Raw genomic sequence first — 21,229 nt, forward strand, 5'->3', positions numbered from 1 at the left:
ACCTCCTTCTTACCGCTACTCGTAGGAGGTATTTCTAAAATTCTCCTAGCTTCAATTTTATCTGTGAGTTTTTCCAGCTGGCGACTTTAGTCCAAATCCCCTACTAGTGCCTATGGTTATTACCCTTCTCACTGCGCAAAAAGAGCTGCTTGTGGAGCAGGCTGGTATGATCTTCTCAAGCCCTTGGATAGCAGTCATGGCATCTACCATGATGCCCCCTACCAGCCCCGCTTGTCAGTTGGGCAATCCTTCCATAATATAGTGGCACAGAATGCCAGGGGCGCTAAATAGGAGCATCCTTAAGAGTCAGGTGACCACCAAAGCCTCTGTGGACCAGGCTCCAGCAGGGTAAAGTATGCGAGCAAGAAGGAAGAGACCCATGGGCAGCACAAGCCACAGTTCCCCTGTGAGGTAGCCAAGCAGCGAATGGCAGAGGGTCAAACAACAGAAGACAACTAAGAAGTCAAGAGCCAGAGTGGCTGACCTATTTTCGTCTTGCACTAATGGGCCCAATTGGAAATTCAGCAGTTTGTCTGACCAGGCAATCCAATTACCCAGGTACCCAACTTGCCTCAGTCAAGCCAAGAGTAGTCATTCCAGCAATTTGCTGACATATTAGTTCAATGAAGAAGGCTCTGTTTGGCAACCACAAACATCCAAACTGCCTTGATGGGGAAAAAGCTCTCTTCAGTTCTCAACATTTCACTCCAAACTAGTTTCAAAATGATTTTTCCGTGACGGAGTTCATTCTGTCATTTTGAAGCTGATTTCAAAATGCCATCTTGGCATTTGAATTAAGCCCCCAGTAGTAGTAGTAGCAGTAGCAGCAGCAGCAGCAATAGTAAATAAATAAATAAAAATCTTTATTTGCACTGTCATTGGACAAAGCGGTAGTTATCTACCTTACAGACCAGCTGAGATGGTTTATGATGGTGCTATCTAGCTAGTGTGAACTTAAGTTAGACACCAAGTGCTCCTAAAATACACATTCAGGAAGCTCATGGAAGTTTATTAGCATAATCTTAAGGGCCAGCAAGCCAGTCACCAGCCTTTGGACTCACATACGTCACAGCGTTGTGGTCAGGATAAAATGAGGAGACCACCACTGCGGAGGAGTGGTAGAATATAGGAGTGGTAGTAATATTAATATACTATAGCACATCCAGGACCAATAGTTCCAAAAGTCATTCCTCACATTCTCAGAACATCTGGTAAACTATTTGAGCCCTGGCTCTTCTGGAAGAGGCCAAATGCCTAGCACTTTCCTTCCCCTCAAGGCATTATGATAGCGGCAACAATAGGAGGTATAAATACAAGGGCTATAAAAATAGACGTTTTGTTCACCAATCCTACAGGGTCAAACTGTTTATTACCTATACTTGAGATTCATACCTTAGTCAGTTAGTCATTCCATTAGGATTCCTGCGCCTAAGAATTAAGCCCAGAAATGGCTAAATTATCACAGAATGAAGGCAATTTCACATAAGAGTTTTCAGTATAGGGTACTGAAATAATAGAGGTACAGTCTTTCCACTTTAAATCTTCCTCTTTATAAGCAGCGGAAGGACCATTGCTAAGTGATGGAGCAACTCCAGGTTCAATCCTCAACATGTCTAGGCAGGCTGGGAGAGATCCCTGTTTAAACCCTTACTGTCTAAATCTTTGTCTAATGGCTTGCTGAATAGCCAGATCTGGATACAAACACATGAGGGGGAGAGGGTGCTTCCTCCCACTGCTGCATTACACTGCATTACACTATCTTGCCTCCCATTAACTATGTGTCAGACGAAAGCTCCAAACAGGGGTGCCTGTTGTACATATATCACATCCTTCAGAACCAGTTCATAAACTTTAGCGCTGTCCATAACCTGTAGAGCCCTTAGTGTTCATTAATAGCTCGCAAATGGTCTTAGGCCTGCTAATCCAGAAGTAATGTGGAACAGGTATAGCTGGAATCCTTAGTTGGAAGAGACTGTGGCAGCTAAAACTACTGTTTTCATGGTCAGGCAGAGAACTGCAAATGGTGTCACACAACCCCAGCCAGGCCGTGGCAATGTGGTACTCTGTATAGAGATAACTTGATAGAAGTCCAAAGGTATACACTGCCTTATTACCTTTTTAATTAGTCTGGTACTAATATCAATTACCTCAAAAGGGCATACCTGCCACCTCTTCTGACACAAAGCATGAATGAGGACTTGAAACACCAGTGTTTAAAGGCTTGTTTAGCCTCAAAGGCTTGTGGATGTCTTAAGGAGCAACAAATATAGTGCTGGATCAAATGCAACCAGATACCATTTACAGTATGACTGTTGGCTGGGCATGGCAGTCGTGTCATCCTTAAATCTCACAGACCACCCACAACCAGCATTCACCAGGCGAACTAGAAAGCCTTTGCCTGTTGGTGTCATACTAGGTGCATCCACTCCTCTAGGGCCACCATCTAGCAGGTACTGGACTGCTTGAATAAGGGCCTCCAGGCTGAAGGTCAATACACTGTAGAGACAGGCATCGGCCACCTTGCCGGTTGGCACCCATCCACTGATACATCACTTCCTTAAAGTGAAGTGCTTCACATCCAGCAGTTGTCCACCACTCCTCTCATGGGATCTACAGGTCTGGCAGACATTGTAACGGCCCCCATTTGAGCCTCTAGGCACCATCTCTCTACAGGTTCTGTTGTACAAGGTCCCGTTCCTTATTGCCATCACCATGGCTTGGTGCATCTCACAGCTGGGGGCCATCTCCACAGCTCCCCACCTCTGCATCTGCCATGGGTACTGGACAGCCCTCAGAACAGACTCTGTGCCCCCAAGATAAATATGAGCTTCCACGGGAGCAGGAGCTACTCTTATTACTGTCCTGCTCAAAGCCAGCACACTCAATGGAGAAGGACCTGCACTGCCTGAAAGTCAGACAGGCCCTCAAGGCCTATATCAGCGGGCCCAAGTCCGTCAGGGACCACAGAAACCTTCTGTGTCTCAGTCCATACCAGGTCATTAGGCAAGAAGGCATCAGTAGCAACTTTGGCCTGGTGGCTAAGAACATGCATTCAGTTGGCATACAAAGCCCTTATCCTCCTGAAGGAGTCAAGGCTCACTCAACAAGGTTTACCTTGACCATGGCCACCTTCACAAATAATGCACCCTTGATGGACATTTGTAGAGCAGCTAACTGATCCTCTCCATCAACCTTCATCAGACTGTAAGATAGACCACCATGCATCTGCAGAGATCTCCTTTGGAAGAACACTGTAGCAGGCAGTACCATTAATTTAGCTGGCTTGCCCCAACCTATCCAGCTGGAATGGCTGGTATGTCCCATGTGACGAACTGGCATCCAGGGAAAATAAATAATTGATTCTTACCTGAAAGATGATTTTACTTGACGCGAGTCCATCACAGCCCTCCTGGTTCCATCAGAGCACAGCTGCTAACTTCATATAATGCATGTTTGTATATAGCTTCCCCATATTAAGGTAGTCTTCCCTTTTTTATAGAGTACAGGTATTTGCATATAGCTTCCCCTTATTATGGTACATTGTTCCTTTGTTTTTTAAAAAATCAAGCAATCTAGGACTTTGTCACACTCTCATGTATTTTCACTTCGCTTCAAGCACTTCAGGTGCTTAAGTTAAGCAAGCATCCACGTAAGGATGTAACCTTCATAGGTGGCCAAGAGGCACACTGTCACTTGGTTGTTGCTTTTGTCCTTGGTTTTGTTTCTCTGTTTTGGCCTTCCTCTTCTTTTGCATGTCGGTTCTCCTGCAATATCACTCAGAGGACTTGTCCAAAAATGAACTGGCCTCTATAAGCCAGTGATGGCTGACTACTTCGTCCAAGCTACAATGCATTCCCTGTCCTTGGACACTGGATGGCAGGCTAACCCATGCGATGGACAGGCATCCAGTAAAATCATTTTTCAGGTAAGAACCAATGGTTTATTCTGTGCATGAATGAGGAACAACTGTATGAACAACACTGAATGGTGGGTGGCATTTTAGTTCCCAGGGCAGTGGAGCAGAGCGGCAGTGGAGCAGAGTATCCCAGCTAGTAAACCGCTCTAAAGCCAAGCAGGGCATCCCTCCATGAAAGGGAATGACCCAGTAAGAGAAACAGGTGCTGCTTGAGGTGAGGAACTTCAGAGATATAACTAAATATTGTAAACAGCCACTGCATTTATAGAAACTTTTTTTTATTGTTTTTAAAAGATGGCATGTCAAGTTCAAGAACAAAAAAAGAAGGATTGAACAGCAAATACCTGGGTTATATATGGCAAAAGGTTCTTTTACAAGAACCTCATCTAAAATGTCCTGTTTCCATAGACTTTTTAATGTGTAGACATGAAACAGCTATTGCCCTGAATACAGAGGTGTATTTCCTGCTATATATATATATGTATATACTTTTAAATACCAATTACAAGACATTTATATTGACAGTAGACACAGAAGAAAACCCATATTTTAAGCATTTAATGTGCCTTTTTCATTAAGGTAGATGAGAGGCTATGTGTATCGAAACAAGTATTGTATGACTGCCATTTAACATGGTTTACTTGAACCTACAGGGACACAGGCAAGAAACGTTTTCATGTATAGAAGGCTGGAGTATGTGTGTATTATAATAAACCAAGTTTGTGTTCAACCATCAGATGAGGATCTCCCATTACTTCACTTTGGGCTGGGTCTGAAAAAGAGGTTTAATATTTTAGTAATTTATTACTTTGAAAGAGTAAGTATCATCATGCAAGATAAACCTTTAACTAAGTGCAGCAGAAGGCTTGTTATTTGCATCACTCCATCTCCTTGCCCCCTGCATCCCTCAATGATTCAACAAAAATCAGCACAGCTCTGATAATCTGTTCATGTAGGAGAAGTGGGAAAGAGTGCCTGGACAGATGCTAGTATTTTCTCTCCACACAACAGGTATAAATCAAGTGTGGTGAACCTTTGGCCCTCCAGATGTTACTCAACTACAACTGCCATCATCCCTGGCCATTGCCTATGCTTGCTGGGGCTGATGGGAGGTGTAGTTCAGCAACATCTGGAGGGCCAAAGGTTCCCCACATTTGTGATAAAATCTGACAATGCTGATCTATTAACCAGTGGAGATCTCACATGTAGGACCCCTGGGTATGCATTCCCAAATGCAAGTCTTCTCCTCACTATAATTTCTGCATAGACACCTGCTTGGGCCCCTGGGCCCACCCACGTAAGACAAAAGATCCATGTTGGATCAGACCAAAGGCATATCACATCCAGCATCCTGTTTCCTTACAGCAATCAATCATATGCCTATGGGAAGCCTACAATCAAGGCCCATAAGCAGCACAGAAGGGTCTGAGGGCACATGAGGTCACCACCTTGCTGAAGCTAAGCCGGTCTGAGTCTGCTTAGTGCCTGGATAGGTGACCAGCTGGGAATCACATGTATGTAGTCTTCAAGTTCCATGATGGAAGAAAGGTGAGATATAAACGTAAAAAAATTAAAAAATCCCACTTGTTCCCAGTAACACAGTTGCAGCAGTCACAGGTAGCACACAGCTACACAGAATCACCCCTTGTGGAAGAGGGTTCCACATGCTGCAGCAACCTGTGAACAGGGCCTGAGGTTTCAGTGATTTGGAGAGGTCTTGTGAACTATGTACAGTTCTGGCTGCCTCACCTCATAAAGGGTATTGTTGAACTAGAAAAGGTTCACAAAAGGGCAACCAAAATATGAAGGAGATGGAGCAACTCCCCTATGAGGAAAGGATGCAGCATTTGGGGCTTTTCAGTTTAGAGAAAAGGCGAGTAAGAGGTGACATGATAGAAGTTTACGAAATTATGCATGGCATGGAGAAAGTTAATAGAAAAAAGCTATTCTCCCTCTCTCATAACACTAGAACTCGTACACATCCAATGAAGCTGACGTTGGAAGATTCAGGACAGACAAAAGAAAGTACTTTCTTTACACAGCGCATAGTTAAACTATGAATTCGCTCCTACAAGAGGCAGTGATGGCCAACAACTTGGATGGCTTTAAAAGAAGATTAGACAAATTCATTGAGAATAAGGCTATCAACAGCTACTAGCCATGATGGCTATGCTCTGCCTCCATAGATGGAGGCGGTATGCTTCCGAATACCTCAGGACCTGCTTTCAGGCTTCCTTTGGGCATCTGGCTGGCTACTGTTGTGAACAGGATGCTGGTCTAGATGGGCTGCTGGCCTGATCTATCAGGCTCTTATGTTTACAACTCGCTCTCCTCACTGCAGCTTTAAAATACTTGATTTCTTCCAATTTTTGGAAATATCCTTACCATTCAGAATATCCTCAAAACCAATGCAGTCATAGTTGCCTTTCAAGATATCCAGCGACAAGTTAGAACTATGGAGGAAAGGAAGATGCTGGACCTACAAAGTACCACAGAAGGTGAGGGATCTGTCATTCAACAAATAAGCTGCCTATAAGTATTAATACTCAACTAAATTAAAATTAATTTCTAATTTGCTTATATTAGACAAAAATAGAAATATTCCTATACTTATTTATCATAAATTCTACATAGTCACTCACTGTATCTTCAAAGTAGCGGTACAAGTGTAGCACCCAATGTGCCAAAGATTTCCTTGATGTACTGTTATCACTCCTTCCACCCTTGCAAAAAAAAAACCCCAAAACCCTACATGGGAGCACTGCAAAAATCTCACCACTCCCATCATGAGAACAAAAGGAGACCCACAAGATCTAAGATTGTTTAGTTTTTCAAGCTACTGATTAAGATGCAACCTTCAGCTGCTTAATCATCTTACTAGATTGTCTGTGTCATTCTATTATACATGTCTACCAAGAAGAAAGAAAAACCAAGTTCAAGTGTGCTTACTTCCAGGTAAGTGGTCATAGGATTGCAGCCTGTATATGTATTTTGATAAACTAAAAAGGTGTACCCAATAAATTGTACAATCCATTTTAAGTGTTAATTATATTTAATATATTTATTACTACAAAATTTATATACTGCTTGATTGTAGAAAACCTTTATTGGTTTATAATGACTTCTAAAAACCTATGGCAAGAGGAGATATTTTCCCTCCAAGATGGTGCCTGCGTATGTATCATCTAAAAACAATGCATGCCTTTTTCCTTTAGAACAATTTTATATACAAATGTATGTAGACTTAACTGAATAAAACCAATACAATTAATTAACCAGGGGTATAATCCTGTGCCTTCTTACCTGGGAATAAACCATGCTGAACCCTGTGGGGCTTACTTCCAAGTAAACATACACAGGACTGTGCTGTAAAATTAATCAGGTGAGTCCTACTATCATGCAGGAAATGGCACAGATCTTCCCCTTTATCTCTCCACCCCCAAGTACAAAAGGTTCAACTCCTGGTTCAAATGAATAGTGGTTTTAAGCCTTAATAATTAAAAACATTAACAAGTTAATGCTATTTTATCAGGTGCTTTAAAAAACATCACATAAGGAACGTGCACTGGGCAAAATGTTACTGAAAACAACTGAAAAAGCATACCTCTGTTTTAATTGTATTTTAATAGTTTTTATGGTGTGTGTTTTTAAATGTAAACAGCTTTGATCTTTTCAAATGAAGTAGTGGTATATAAATATGTTTATAAATAAAAATAAATTAAAAATACCTGTTTCACTGCTTTGAATTCCATTTGCAACTTCAGTGGTGCATGTAGCCCTTGAATATTTCTCAGAGTAGAAAAATTCATCTTATCTTGACTTAATGAAAACTATAAAACAAGAATATAATTGTTTTCTACAACAATTGCGGAAATGTGATTTCCCTTGTTAAAAATGTTTATAATGGTCTACATAAACAGATTTTACTAGCTTACTTTAAATATTTCTAGTTTATTTGTCCATTAGAGAAAAAAGAACAATACCTGCCTCCAACTGGAATTTATAGCCACCCATTATCAATCCACCAAAACATGCTGTTTTGGCAAGCTGAGTACATTTGACTCCACCTAGCGGTGAAAGTAAAATAATGCCATATGACCCAAATTCCATTCAGATTTACCACATTCAAATCCAGGAACCATACAGACAGTTCCATGGTTTCTTTCTAACTGATTACTTCTGACAGAGAGGGAAGGTAGCACGCCTGTTCTGCCCAGTTGCAAACCGCACCTGGTTTCTTTATAGACTGACTGATTGGGGGGGGGGTGCGGAAAAGGTGTGTTTATTTGCCATCTTCCCATGGAAGCTAGGGTGATCCATCTGACTATCAAATCTCATTGCAATAATTAAGCAATTTAAAGTGAAAAGATTGTTATATATGTGCTCCTCTATTGCCAGAACAGATCCTGAAGGCACTAAGCTTCCTAAAATTACATATATTTAAGGCTGCAATAAAACAATAAAAAAGGAGAAACCCAATAGCAAAAAATGGCAGAAACTTTAATAAAACAGTAAATTTCCCTAAGAGTTTCAGTAGAAATCTTCCTCAGGTGTACAAGAACTCAATTTGTTGAGTTGTTTTAATAAAACAGTATTCACTCCAATAGACTTTTTGTTCTTTAATGTGACACTATTTTTCCCTTTCCTTGCAATCCTAAATACATTCTGAACTCAGTGGGATTTTCTTCTCAATAAATGAGAATAGTAACCGTCTGAAAGTAGGTGCTTTGTGAATTATACTTTCAATTAATACTGAAATTCACCTTGCACTTTGGAATTGTGTATTATGCCTGAGAAAGTAAGAGAAGTCTAAAGAACCACTCACAAAGATATATTTACTTTAGCTTTGTGTAAACGAATGTTTAAAGCAGATCTCTTGAACGCAAACGTAAAGGTATCTTGACACATGTTGTATGCTTAAACAATCATTTTGTATGGACTTGCCTAGATTTATGCTGCTTTTTATTAATTTTGTGCTACTGTTGCTTATATATTGATTTTTTTCTTTTAGTGTTGATTGTATTTTACAGATTTTAAATTTGAACTGGCCAGAGAATGCAGTTCATTGGGTGGTATATAAATGCCTAAATAAGAATACAAATTCTGGACCTCTCAATTTCCATCCTCCAAATCTTGTTCAAGAATTTCATTGTTTTTATATATCAATTACTCAGTGATCCCACTCAGGCAACATTCCAGGGGACATATACAAATAAAATTCTGGTTTTCATCCAACATGCACTATTACTCAAAATAAAAGGAGATTTAACTATTTCTTTCAGAAGAGCTGAAGTATTTAAAAAGTATCGATTCAAGATCAGTATATCCTCTCTTTACAATCTTCCATTTAAAAAAAATATTCTGTTGGTTTGGGTAAAAGTGGAAGTGTGCAAGCTGTAATAGTTTGGGCAAATGTAATGATACTACTTGTGGGAACTTTAATTATTCATCTGAACTTAATAGCAGCTATGTATGTTATATGCTTTCAATTCTTGATCTAAAGTATATTTGTGTGAAAACCATGTCAGTTTATAATGCTTCTGTTAAACTCATCATCACTCTCAAAACTCTACAAAGGCTTAGACTTGCACGAGCATAGTCCTTGTTAACTAAAGTGTTCCATGCTTCTGCCCCTATTGTATCTCCTCTCCAATTTCCCTTTTCTTCTCTTCCTTGTTTAGTCACCAGCTATCAGCCCCATTAGTTCTCTCTCCCACGTTTATCATTGTGCCTGCTTCCATTCTGCTCCCCATGTTGGGAACATAATTCTCCGTCTTCCTTCACATCTCGTTTCAAAATCCTCCTTCAAGGTCTTTATAAACCACATAAATTCTGTGCCTTCCACCTCAAGTTATCCATCTTCTATACCACCCTCATATTCTGCACATCATGCCCTGTCCAAAGAGCTTTGCTCTAACCTTTCAGGTTAGATTGTAAACCTTCTGATAGGGACTAGCAACCACTTACAACATAATCCTATTACATTACTTAAGTCCCACCTAGTTCAGTTGAGCTTACACCTACAAAAGTAGGCTTCGGATTGCAGCCATAGGCAGGGCTGTGGAGTCGGAGTTGTGGAGTCGGAAGCAATTTTGGGTGGAGTCAAAATAAATTTTGATTGACAAATTTGTTAAAATATAAATTCAAAATGTCAAAGAAGCTTCCCATGAAGTCAGCTGTAGTTGAGCATTTCACCATAACTCAAGATGGAAAACATTTTGTGTGTCAGTGTATGACAGGACCCAGATGAAGACAAATGCTGTGATACCAAGATCAGCGCATATTCAGGCAGTGATAAAAATGCTCCTACGAGAGCTTCCAATTTAAAAAGACATTTACAGTGCTTTCCAGGGCTGCAGAGTTGGAAGCAATTTTGGGTGGAGTCGGAGTCAGAGTAGAAAAATAGAGGAGTCGGAGTCAGAATCGAAGGTTTGGTGTACCGACTCCACAGCCCTGGCCTTAGGTGTTCATTTTTGTGCCAAGTGTTAGTATTTGTTCTGTTAAACTGTCAGTTTTCTATCCACTATTAACTGTATATAGCGAGTATATAGCAAGATTTCTATACCAATTGCAATGTTTTCAGTCTAGTGTATGAAAGGCTGAACTGTACTTACATTTTTCTCTGATATCTCCAAAGGATGAACAGGAAAAAGTTCATTCTTCAGATTTGTAAAGCTAGAAAAACAAACAATGTATTAACAGTAGCACATGCAACCTTATCTCAAAATATCATTCACAAAGTTTCTAAACTCTTTTGGAAGCAATTCCAAATACAGGTTTTATGGCTCTAAAGTCTAAAATTAATGGCATGGAATACATAAAAGTACTGTTTTATTTATTTATTTATTTATTTATATACACACACTTTTCAGGAGGACCCTACACAGTGGTTTACATTTATTTATAAAAATATTTATATACCACTGTTCGTTTTTTTAAAAATATCAAAGCAGTTTACAACATATAAACACAGAATAAAATCATATAAAATTTAAAATCAACTAACTATTGCAGAAAGATATTGTCTCAATTGCCTGCTTAAGTCTGATGACATGGAACAGTTTTCAGAAGTGTTTAAAAATTAGAACAGAAGGTGCTTGCTGAATCTCTACTGGCAGAGCAATCCACAGGACTGGGCCAATGACACTAAAGGCTTGATGTCTTGTTGTTGCAGATGAGTCTTGCCAATTTAGGGAATGACCAATGATATTCCGGCAGATTATCTCAGTGATTGAGCTGGGATATAAGAGTTCAGGTAGTCCTTAACGTACTTTGGCCCTAAGTTGTTGAGGGCTTTGTAAATTAATACAAGTACCTTGAACGTGGCTAAGTAGTGGAAGGGTAGCCAGTGCAGATGTTTTAACAACGGTATCACATTTTCTCTTCTTTAGTAGTGCAGACAGTGATACCATTCAAATAGCAACAAGTCAGCAGGAAAAAATATTTTAAAAACCAATGTTTGTTTGCATGTTTACTTGGCAGTAAATCCTATCACCTTCACTGGTACTTCTACTAGGAAAATGTGCAGGGGACTGAGCAGCTGTCAATTTTGGTTTTAGTTTAATGTATAAAGAAAGTTTTTACATTTCTCATTTTACAGGCAAAACAAAGTGAACAATCAACATACTCTTCCTTAGTTCACCTATGTATAATCTTTACCAGATTTATTTTGGTGCATTTTTCCCCCCAGGGATCTCTGAGGTTCCTTAAAACTCAGTCAGTCAGATTTTTATTGTTTATATTCAACAGCAAGAATATAAATCACAAAAAATGAATAAGACAATCTCGGAGTAAGTTAAACAAACATTTTCAGAACTGCAAAAGATCAAAGTTTAAAATTGTACAGTTCATTTAGTTTGTAAAAAAATCCCTTGGTAGTTAATACTGTCAAAATGGAACCAGTAACTTCCTCAGTGCTAGTGCATATAAAACTATCCAATATGTAATAAACTTGTCTATATTGGCTAGCAACTACCTAATTTTGAATTCATCTGATTGGCCATTAGAAAATTCTAAAATGAATAGGGATCTATCCCTAAGTAAGTTGTATAAAGGGCAAAACAGGCTATAGTGCATAACATGCTTGATCTGGTCTGATCGATATACACACAGTCATTTGTTGCTTTATTAAGTAAGTTAATGTTATTAACTTATCACAGATATTCTGTGAGCACAGTCTAATCTAAGCTGAGTAAATGCCCATCTAACAGGAGGGAAAAAGTTAATTCCTGCAGGTAAGCAGCCCTTTGGTGGTCAGATTTAAATTTAATATACTCAACTGAGGACTTAGAATTCTTCATGTATTCAAAGTACATTTTGGCATCTTCAGGGAAAATTACATTACCCTTTTTCTGGTCAGAAATATCCTGAGATGACATTACAGGGGAAACTGGATAATACAACATCAAACTGTTACAACATTGTGCCTTGATCTTGCAGCTTATCAATGAGAAGATCATCTGCTCTTGTATTTTTTCCTGACTCCTGCTATTTTAATTATTTCAACACTTTTTTTGTTTATCTGCTTTTCAGATGGTCTTATTTGTATACAGTATGCATCTTTGTGATAAATCTTGAAGATCCCTTTTGATACAGAAAGGAATTATATGAATATTTTAATAAATAAAATAAAGATAATTAATAGTGGCAATTCTGCAAAAGACAACTTGCCCACCCGACAGATCTTACTCTGCAGTGTGCAGCTATGCGAGCATGCTTTTTGCTCATATGGCATTTTGGTGATGCACAACAAGCCTGGCTAAAGTTCACTATAAACAAGTGTACTCCCTAAAGCATGTCCTTAAATCTCTACAACATGCAGGAGGACTAAGCAGAAGCTCATGGTTTATATAACAGGCAACGAGGAAAGAGTTCCCTGAATGTAGAAAGGGGAAAAAGCCAGCTATTTATGCTGTAGACTTTCTTTGGTTGCAATTATCCATTACATAAAGGGATGCTGTCTTGGTGAAATTGTCCCATGATGGACATATCCCTGTGCAGGATATGCATTTTAAACTGCCAAAGAAACATAAGGAGTACTGAAAGTTAAAATATATAGTTTCATATAGTTACTTAAGTTCACATGTGAAGAAATCACAGGCACAATGGAAAGCGTAAGTTACTTCAGAAATTGCTGGTCACCCTATTAATTCAATTTGATAGCAAACACAAAACTCAGCCTGTTGAGTCCTGCCACCACAATGCTACCACCAGTTTGGTTCAACAAAAAGGGTTCTTTGCTCATAAAGCCCAACCCGTCAAAAATGTTTTTCCAGGAGTCTTGGGAGAATAGTGTCAGTTTCAAAATCCCATGTTCCCAGTAGGCCAAACCAAGTTCACTCTGTTCCCGCTATGAAGGTGCTCTGACATTTGCATAGTCCCTTCATTCCATGAGGCAGACTGCTGGGAGACTGTAGTTCTGTCTGCTGCTGGAGGAAGGAAGACAAAGAGCTTTCCACCAGTTCAAGAGGCTGAACTGGCTCCTATGCTTCAGAAAAGCCGGAAGCGCTCTGGAAACTGACACAAAACCTTGGATGGGTCCAGTTTTAGTACCACAATTCTGTGGAAAGAATCTATATTTAAAGTTCCTACTGTCATTAAATTTGTTATGACAAGTAACTGGGTGTAACTTTGAAATATCGTATCATACAAACATTTAGTAAAGTAATGTTTTATAACTAAGGAAGTGCCCAGCCCATGTGGGAGAGGTGAGCTCCCCTTTTGAACTCATAGATGCAGAGATGCATAAGGAAGGATTCTCCCCTACCACAGTCATTCATCCAAGATGGTTGGAAGAGGTGGAGATGGGCTGGTCAGGGCTCATCACCTTCTCAGGTGATTGCTGCTGCAGATGTATCTATGCTGCCTTCATGAAGATGAGGCATAGAAAGACAGGGGATGAAATGGTGCATTGGTTGGGGTTCACTGGGGTGGGTGGGTGAGAGCTTACTCCTCCAGTGAGTCCCAACCAAGCTACCTCTACAGCATTCATCTTAAGAAAAGCACACCATGAACACAAGTCCATTCAGGAGATAAGAAAAAACCCAATTCAGACACACTTTGGATTTTCATCTGTGCACACAAGTGGTTCACCATTATATTTATATGACTTTCTAGTGCTTACCCTCTATGTATCAGATCATGGCTTTCAAATGCTCCACCAGCTGAAAAATCAGGAACTGGAATACAATCCTTCAGCTGAGATCCAAGCCCTCTGGTATTCTGAAACAGAAATAAGTTACTATTAAGAATGTTCAACTCAAAAATGCTTTCAAAATGACTTTTGGTAGTTACATTTATTTTCAAGGGGTCAAATTCAGTTACTGTTTCTTAGACACCATACTAATCGAAAATTGGGTAAGCTTAGAAGGCATATGGATGGTGAAACCTCTAGAAATAAAACAATACATGAGTGTTGACTCCCAAGTGTTTATTTCACATTGAACTTGTCAAGGATTATCAATACCTTGGCACAGTCATTAACCAAAATGGAGGCAATAGTCAAGAAATCAGAAGGCGGCTAGGACTGGGGAGGGCAGCTATGAGAGAACTAGAAAAGGTCCTCAAATGCAAAGATGTATTACTGAACACCAAAGTCAGGATCATTCAGACCATGGTATTCCTGATCTCTATGTATGGATGTGGAAGTTGGACAGTGAAAAAAGCAGATAAGAGAAAAATCAAGTCATTTGAAATGTGGTGCTGGAGGAGAGCTTTGCACATACCATGGACTGCAAAAAAGACAAATAATTGGGTGTTAGAACAAATTAAACCAGAACTGTCATTAGAAGCTAAAATGATGAGACTGAGGTTATCATACTTTAGACACATCATGAGAAGACATGATTCACTAGAAAAGACAATAATGCTAGGAAAAACAGGAGTAGAAAAAGAGGAAGGCCAAACAAGAGATGGATTGATTCCATCAAGGAAGCCACAGACCTGAAGTTACAAGATCTGAACAGGGTGGTTCATGACAGATGCTCTTGGAGGTCACTGATTCATAGGGTCGCCATAAGTCGTAATCGACTTGAAGGCACATAACAGCAACAACAGATATAGTACATAATATTGACTCAAATTTCAGCTTGGAGGACAAATCCAGGCTATGACAGCAAATCCATACTGCTTTATTCTGCCAAGCAGCAGCAGAGAAAGCTAAAGCTCAGTCTGTCTATAAATAGCTTGGGCATGGTGGTCCCCAACAGCATTTACCAGATGCCCATGGCAACTAAAATACTTTACACTCCAACACAATTTCTCAGGTACCTTACAGCCCTAAGTATTCTAATATACTAAACTGATTGATTAACTCTTCATGCTGTAAATCTGGCTCTGTTACCGCCAAAGAACTCTTGTGACCAAACTCTCTACAGCAATTCTAACATGGCAAATCTAGGTCAATGAAGTTCTCTTATGTCAAAGAACATCAATCACAAGACTTAAAAATAAAAACAGAGAGTTGTTAATGAAAATGCAAACACGTTCCTAACCCCCGAGGCCAGTCTCCCACCAGCTTGACAAGACGGCAATCTTCCATCACTCGCCACCAGCAATACATTTTTTAAGTGTGGGGTGCCAATACAAAAAACCCTATACGGTTTCGGCCCAGTTTATCTGAAGGAACGCCTCCAGCATCACCAATTATGCCGCCTGACAAGATCAGCCACACAGGACCTCCTCTCGGTCCCACCAGCCAAAACAGCTAGGCTGGTGCGGACCAGAGAGAGGGCATTCTCGGTTGTGGCCCCCACCCTCTGGAATTCTCTCCCTTTTGATCTCCGACATGCCTCCTCCCTGACCAGTTTTCGCAGAGCCTTAAAGACCTGGCTATTCAGGCAGGCCTATGGGATTCTTGGGAGGGATTAGTTTTATGATGTATAATTTGATGTTTTAGAATAAATGATGATTTTGTTTTTGATGGTACAGTGTATTTTAATATATTGCTGTAAGTCGCCTAGAGTGTCCGTTAAGTCGGACAGATAGGCGACTAACAAATAAAATTTTATTATTATTATTATTAATGTGGTGAAAAGCTCAAAAAGCAGCAACAAACTGAACATATTGCCACAGACTAATTCCATTCCCCAAAGCAGGGTGGACAGGGACAGTACGAAGCATCCATTTTTACTGTTGACCAAGGTTTACAGACTCCTGCCAGATGGCTTTGAGGAATAAGGATTTCCTAATTTATGCTCGTGCTGCTCGATACCAATGATGCAACCTGGCATTTATCAAATACTTTTTTAGGGACCTTAAAGAAGCCTGCCAGACTATCTGGAAGACCTTTTCAACTTCCATCTCATAACTGAAAGAGATAAGTAAGCACTCTTGGCCTTTGTATATTGGATGCTCTGTTTTCCCCCTAATTTTAGGAACTTCCATGACATAAACATAGCCCAATGCTAGTTCTGAAGAGATAAGATAGCTAAGCAGCAGAAAACATGGGTCTAAAACTGTTATAAAGATTTTAAAGATTGGGTGTTATAAAGATGGATCAGGGTAATGGCCCATTTAGTCCAGCATAGCTGATGAGACAGAGAATGCTATTCTCCTGTCCATTTAGCTGTTATATCATTTTCTTCTCTATGAAAGGCATCAAGCTCTTTGCCACAAGTTTGGAACTTTTTATGCAATTCTAAGTAGTTGTTTACTATTAATATAACACCAAAGTAGGGGAAACTGAAAAAAATCACAAAGAAGACCAGGGGATACATAACAGACTAATTTATGAGCAGAGACACAGACGTAATATGGGTTACCGGACAGGAGACTGGACTAGAAATCAGGATTCTAACAAGTACAAGCAGCATTTCTATTTCCTTTCCCACCATCAGTTTTTCTTGTTTATTTTAGTTGCGCATTGTTTGTGTCTCTTGCAACCAGTCTGTATAGCTTTTTGTACCACACAAAATCCTGGCTGAAATCTCCAGGCACTTCCTTCACACAAACATACATCTTCATTTTGCAAATATTTGGAGTGCATAAATTAAAAGCGAGCTGAATTATTATAGCATGAGGTCTGAAATTGGATAGATTAAGTAAATAAAAGGACTGAACTGCAGGAAACCCCTCCGACAGTGACACGGACACAACTGTGCTATTGCTTCCCTGTGGAAGTGAGATGTTTGCATAGTAAACCCTGCAGAATCCTTGGAATGGCCAATAGATGATGACCCAATAAGAGTGGCAAATGGGGGATAGGTTCCAGAGCAAAGAAAATGGATTTAGTTGCTCAAGAGTGTTGTTGTTTTAAATGTGACACCATCCCTGAAGTTATGATAAAGCTAGATGATGAAGCATTTCAGCCCTCAGTTTCTGTATCAATCTTGCCTACTCTTTCTAGCCACTAAACGAGGGGTTCCCAAAATGTGGTTGGTGGACCACCAGTGGTCCACAAGCTTCATTCAGTTGATCCACAAATGTGTACTGATTTGTGGTTGAAGCTGGGAGATGGCACAACCATCGCACTGAATTCCTTGCCCCTCTTGGCTAATTAAAACTAGCAAGGAAGGAACAGTTGGCTGGGCCAAGGAACTGATTAATGCCTCTTTACGAGAGGGAGTGGTCCCTGGCTGTCTGAAAGAGGCGGCAGTGAGACCACTCCTGAAAAAACCTTCCTTGGACCCAGAGGATGTCAGCAGCTACAGACCAGTAGCCAATGTTCCGTTCCTGGGCAAGATCCTGGAACGTGTGGTTGCTGACCAGCTCCAGGCGCTATTGGATGAAACCGATTATCTAGATCCATTTCAATCGGGGTTCAGGCCTGGTTTTGGCACTGAGACTGCCTTGGTCGCCCTGTCTGATGACCTATGTCGGGAGAGAGACAGAGGGAGTGTAACTCTGTTGATTCTCCTTGACCTCTCAGCGGCTTTTGATACCATTGACCATGGTATCCTTCTGGAGAGGCTTGCGGAATTGGGAGTTGGAGGCACTGCTTGGCAGTGGTTCCGCTCCTACTTAGCGGGTCATCTCCAGAAGATAGTGCTTGGGGAACATTGCTCGACACCGTGGGTTCTCCAATGTGGGGTCCCGCAGGGTTCGGTTCTGTCTCCCATGCTTTTTAACATTTATATGAAGCCGCTGGGGGCGGTCATCAGGAGTTTTGGAGTGCGTTGTCATCAGTATGCTGATGACACGCAGCTCTACTTCTCCTTTACATCTTCTTCAGGTGAGGCAGTCGACGTGCTGAACCGTTGCCTGGCTGCGACAATAGACTGGATGAGAACTAACAAACTGAGACTCAATCCTGACAAGACTGAGATGCTGTTGGTGGATGGTTTCTCTGATCGGATGGTGGATATATACCCTGTCCTGGATGGGGTTACACTCCCCCTAAAGGAACAGGTGCGTAGTCTGGGAGTCATCTTAGACTCTTCCCTCACACTTGAGGCTCAAGTAGCCTCGGTGGCACGGAATGCGTTCTACCAACTTCGGTTGGTAGCCCAGCTACGTCCCTATCTGAGTAAGGAGGACCTCTCATCAGTGGTACATGCTATGGTAACCTCGCGTCTGGACTACTGCAATGCGCTTTACGTAGGGCTACCTTTGAAGACGATTCGGAAGCTACAGCTAGTGCAAAATGCGGCAGCCAGACTGCTAACAAGAACTAAGCGGTCTGAGCATATAACACCTGTGCTAGCCCGTTTGCACTGGCTTCCAATATGCTTCTGGACCAGATTCAAAGTGTTGGTACTTACCTATAAAGCCTTATACGGCGCGGGACCACGATATCTGTCGGAACGCCTCTCCCGATATGAACCGGCCCGTACACTACGGTCTACTACGAAGGCCCTCCTCCGGGTTCCGACTCATAGGGAAGCCCGGAGAGTGGTGACAAGATCTAGGGCCTTCTCAGTGGTGGCCCCCGAACTATGGAATGGTCTCCCCGAGGAGGTGCGCCTGGCGCCGACACTATCATCTTTTCGGCGCCAGGTTAAAACCTTTCTCTTCTCTGAGGCATTTTAATTCCTGTTAATTGTAAATTATTATATTTTGATTTTAGACTGTACAGTTTTGTGTTATTTTTATTGTATTTTTAATGTTCACCGCCCAGAGAGCTGTTGCTAGTCGGGCGGTATATAAGCTTAATTAATTAATTAATTAATTAATTAAATATTCATACTGATTTTTATTGCATCTTTTATTTCTTAGATTTTATTTTATTGTACTTCAATTTGAATCCTATAGAACTACAGTTGCCACAACAGGCAGTAAAAACCTTAATTTTTTTTTTAATTATGTAAATGTTTATTATGTTTTCCATTGCACCTCACTGACAATGATGCTATAAGAGTCAATATCGTACTCTGTAGCATAGAGTTCACCATCTGTAATGCATGGTGGAAGACATGATCTGCCACCAGCTTCTACTTTTTAAAAAACTGCCCCACTTCTGTGATTTTGACCAAAGGCTACCATGTAGAAACGCAGCCAATGAAGAAAAAGTTTCCACCTCATCTTCATGTGGAAAAAAGCCATACATGAATTTAACAAGTGAGGCTTTTCTTGGCATGACGATACATAGAATCATGGAACAGTGGAGTTGGAAGGGGTCTAAAAGGCCACTGAGTCCAACCCCCTGCTCAGTGCAGGAACTGAATACATGACGGAAAGAATACACCAGCCACATTTCTGTGTTAAAGTCCCCAAAAACACGATCATCTAAAAAAAGAAAAGGTTTGCAATCCTACCCAGAACATTACTTCAGTAAATACAAGCAGGTCCATGTAAGATCTTTGGATAAGTCTGATAAGAAGGAAAATGTGGGAGAAGAGGAGCAATACAAAAACCTGAAATAATATCATTCCCAATTATTTTAAAAGAATATTATGTTGCCCTAATAGTACTAGCAACAGCAAATGACAAATATTACAGCTTCCATTCATAATTAACTTTTTGAAACAGTAGTCCTCAAAGTGTAGATCAAAGTGTATCAACATCCAGACCAGGAATTCATAGCTACTTCTTCATTGTGAACCCCCAACCACCCCAGGGCACAGGACTGCTTCTGAACGCGCGGGAAATTAACAGGGAAAACCTCATTTCTAAAAAGGAGAAAAAAGGCATGTCAAGATGGAAAGGGGAAAGACAGGGCAGAATTGCCAAGTGTGCGTTGTGGGTGTCTATTATAAGGATATCCAAGACCCGGCTCAGCCCGGTCATGACTTGAGAGAGAGGGTTGGAGGAAAGGCCGTAGTTCAGTGGTAGAGCATGCAGAAGGTCCCAAATTCAACCCCCGGCATCTCCAGATAGAACTGCCTGAAACCCTGAAGAGCCGCTGCCATTCAGTGTAGACAATACTGAGCTAGATGGACCAGTGATCTGACTCAGTGTAAGGCAGTTTCCTATGTTCTCGGGTGGGAGTGAGGGTCCCCAGCCGTCGGGATGCGAGCTCGTCTAACGGTCCCTTTGCTACCCAGCCCCACCGGCATGTTCCTTGACTGACCCCAGCCCCGTCGCTTACCATCTTTGCACAGTCACCAGCGACCACTTCCTTCCGCCAGGAACGAGTGAGGACGATGACGTTGCATACGTAAAGGCGCGCGAGATTGTCGCGAGTATTCTCGCGCGAGTAGAGCGCGGAGGGAACTAACGAGCGAAAAACGTTCAGCTAACGACTTCCAGGGGGCGGGGCTTGAGGTTCTCGCGCCAAACAGGGTGATCCTTTCATCGGCGTGTCGGTTAGGGTGAGGAGAACAGAGAGTTGTTTTCTTCTTTACACGCAGGTGCCTGACTCAAGGTTAATACGACCCCGCTAATAATAATACTAATAACATTTTCTGAGGCTCCCTTCATGCAAACTGATTCCAGGATGGTGTACAATATAATGCCAATAAAAATACGATAGAAGTCACAACATAAGCCGTCATAAAACAGTAAAAACTAAAATACAACAGCTAAAACACACTCAAAAAGCAGGCCAAAGACAAATGTAGCGCTTTTAAAATGCCTGGGTAAAAAAGGTATTAACCAGCTTTTGAAAATAGTGTAATGGCACCAGTCCAGCCTCTCTGGGGAGGGTATTCAGAAGTTGGAGCTCCTTGACAGACAAGGGCCTCTCGTCACTGCAAAAATAACACTTCAGCGAGAGACTGCACGCTGAGCAGAGCTCGGGTGCAAACAATGTACAGGCAGGATTGAAGACTACTTTCCCTGTCTTTAGTTGAATCAGTGTCACTCACTGCACTTCCTAAATGGCTATTCACGTTATGTGCTCTGGCCTATTTTTACTGTTTATCGTATGAATTAGTATTGCATCCTGCTTTGGGTAATAAATCTTATAGAATGTTGATGGATACATTGTGAAATCGA

The 21,229-nt window shown here is 41.0% G+C and overlaps 1 protein-coding gene across 1 annotated transcript; it reads right to left on the reverse strand.

Moving 5' to 3' along the window:
* Positions 1 to 4,177: 4,177 nt before the first annotated feature.
* On the reverse strand, positions 4,178 to 20,490 carry POMP (proteasome maturation protein). Its single transcript, XM_061629572.1, has 6 exons — positions 20,382 to 20,490; positions 14,040 to 14,137; positions 10,531 to 10,591; positions 7,645 to 7,746; positions 6,302 to 6,395; positions 4,178 to 4,688 (listed from the first exon to the last, which is right to left on the reverse strand). The coding sequence occupies exons 1-6, from the start codon at positions 20,382 to 20,384 to the stop codon at positions 4,621 to 4,623; spliced, it is 426 nt and encodes a 141-aa protein (XP_061485556.1). The 5' UTR covers positions 20,385 to 20,490; the 3' UTR covers positions 4,178 to 4,620.
* Between the last annotated feature and the right edge of the window lie 739 nt (positions 20,491 to 21,229).

Source organism: Rhineura floridana, chromosome 5 (assembly GCF_030035675.1).
Source record: "Rhineura floridana isolate rRhiFlo1 chromosome 5, rRhiFlo1.hap2, whole genome shotgun sequence".
Classification (NCBI taxonomy): domain Eukaryota; kingdom Metazoa; phylum Chordata; class Lepidosauria; order Squamata; family Rhineuridae; genus Rhineura; species Rhineura floridana.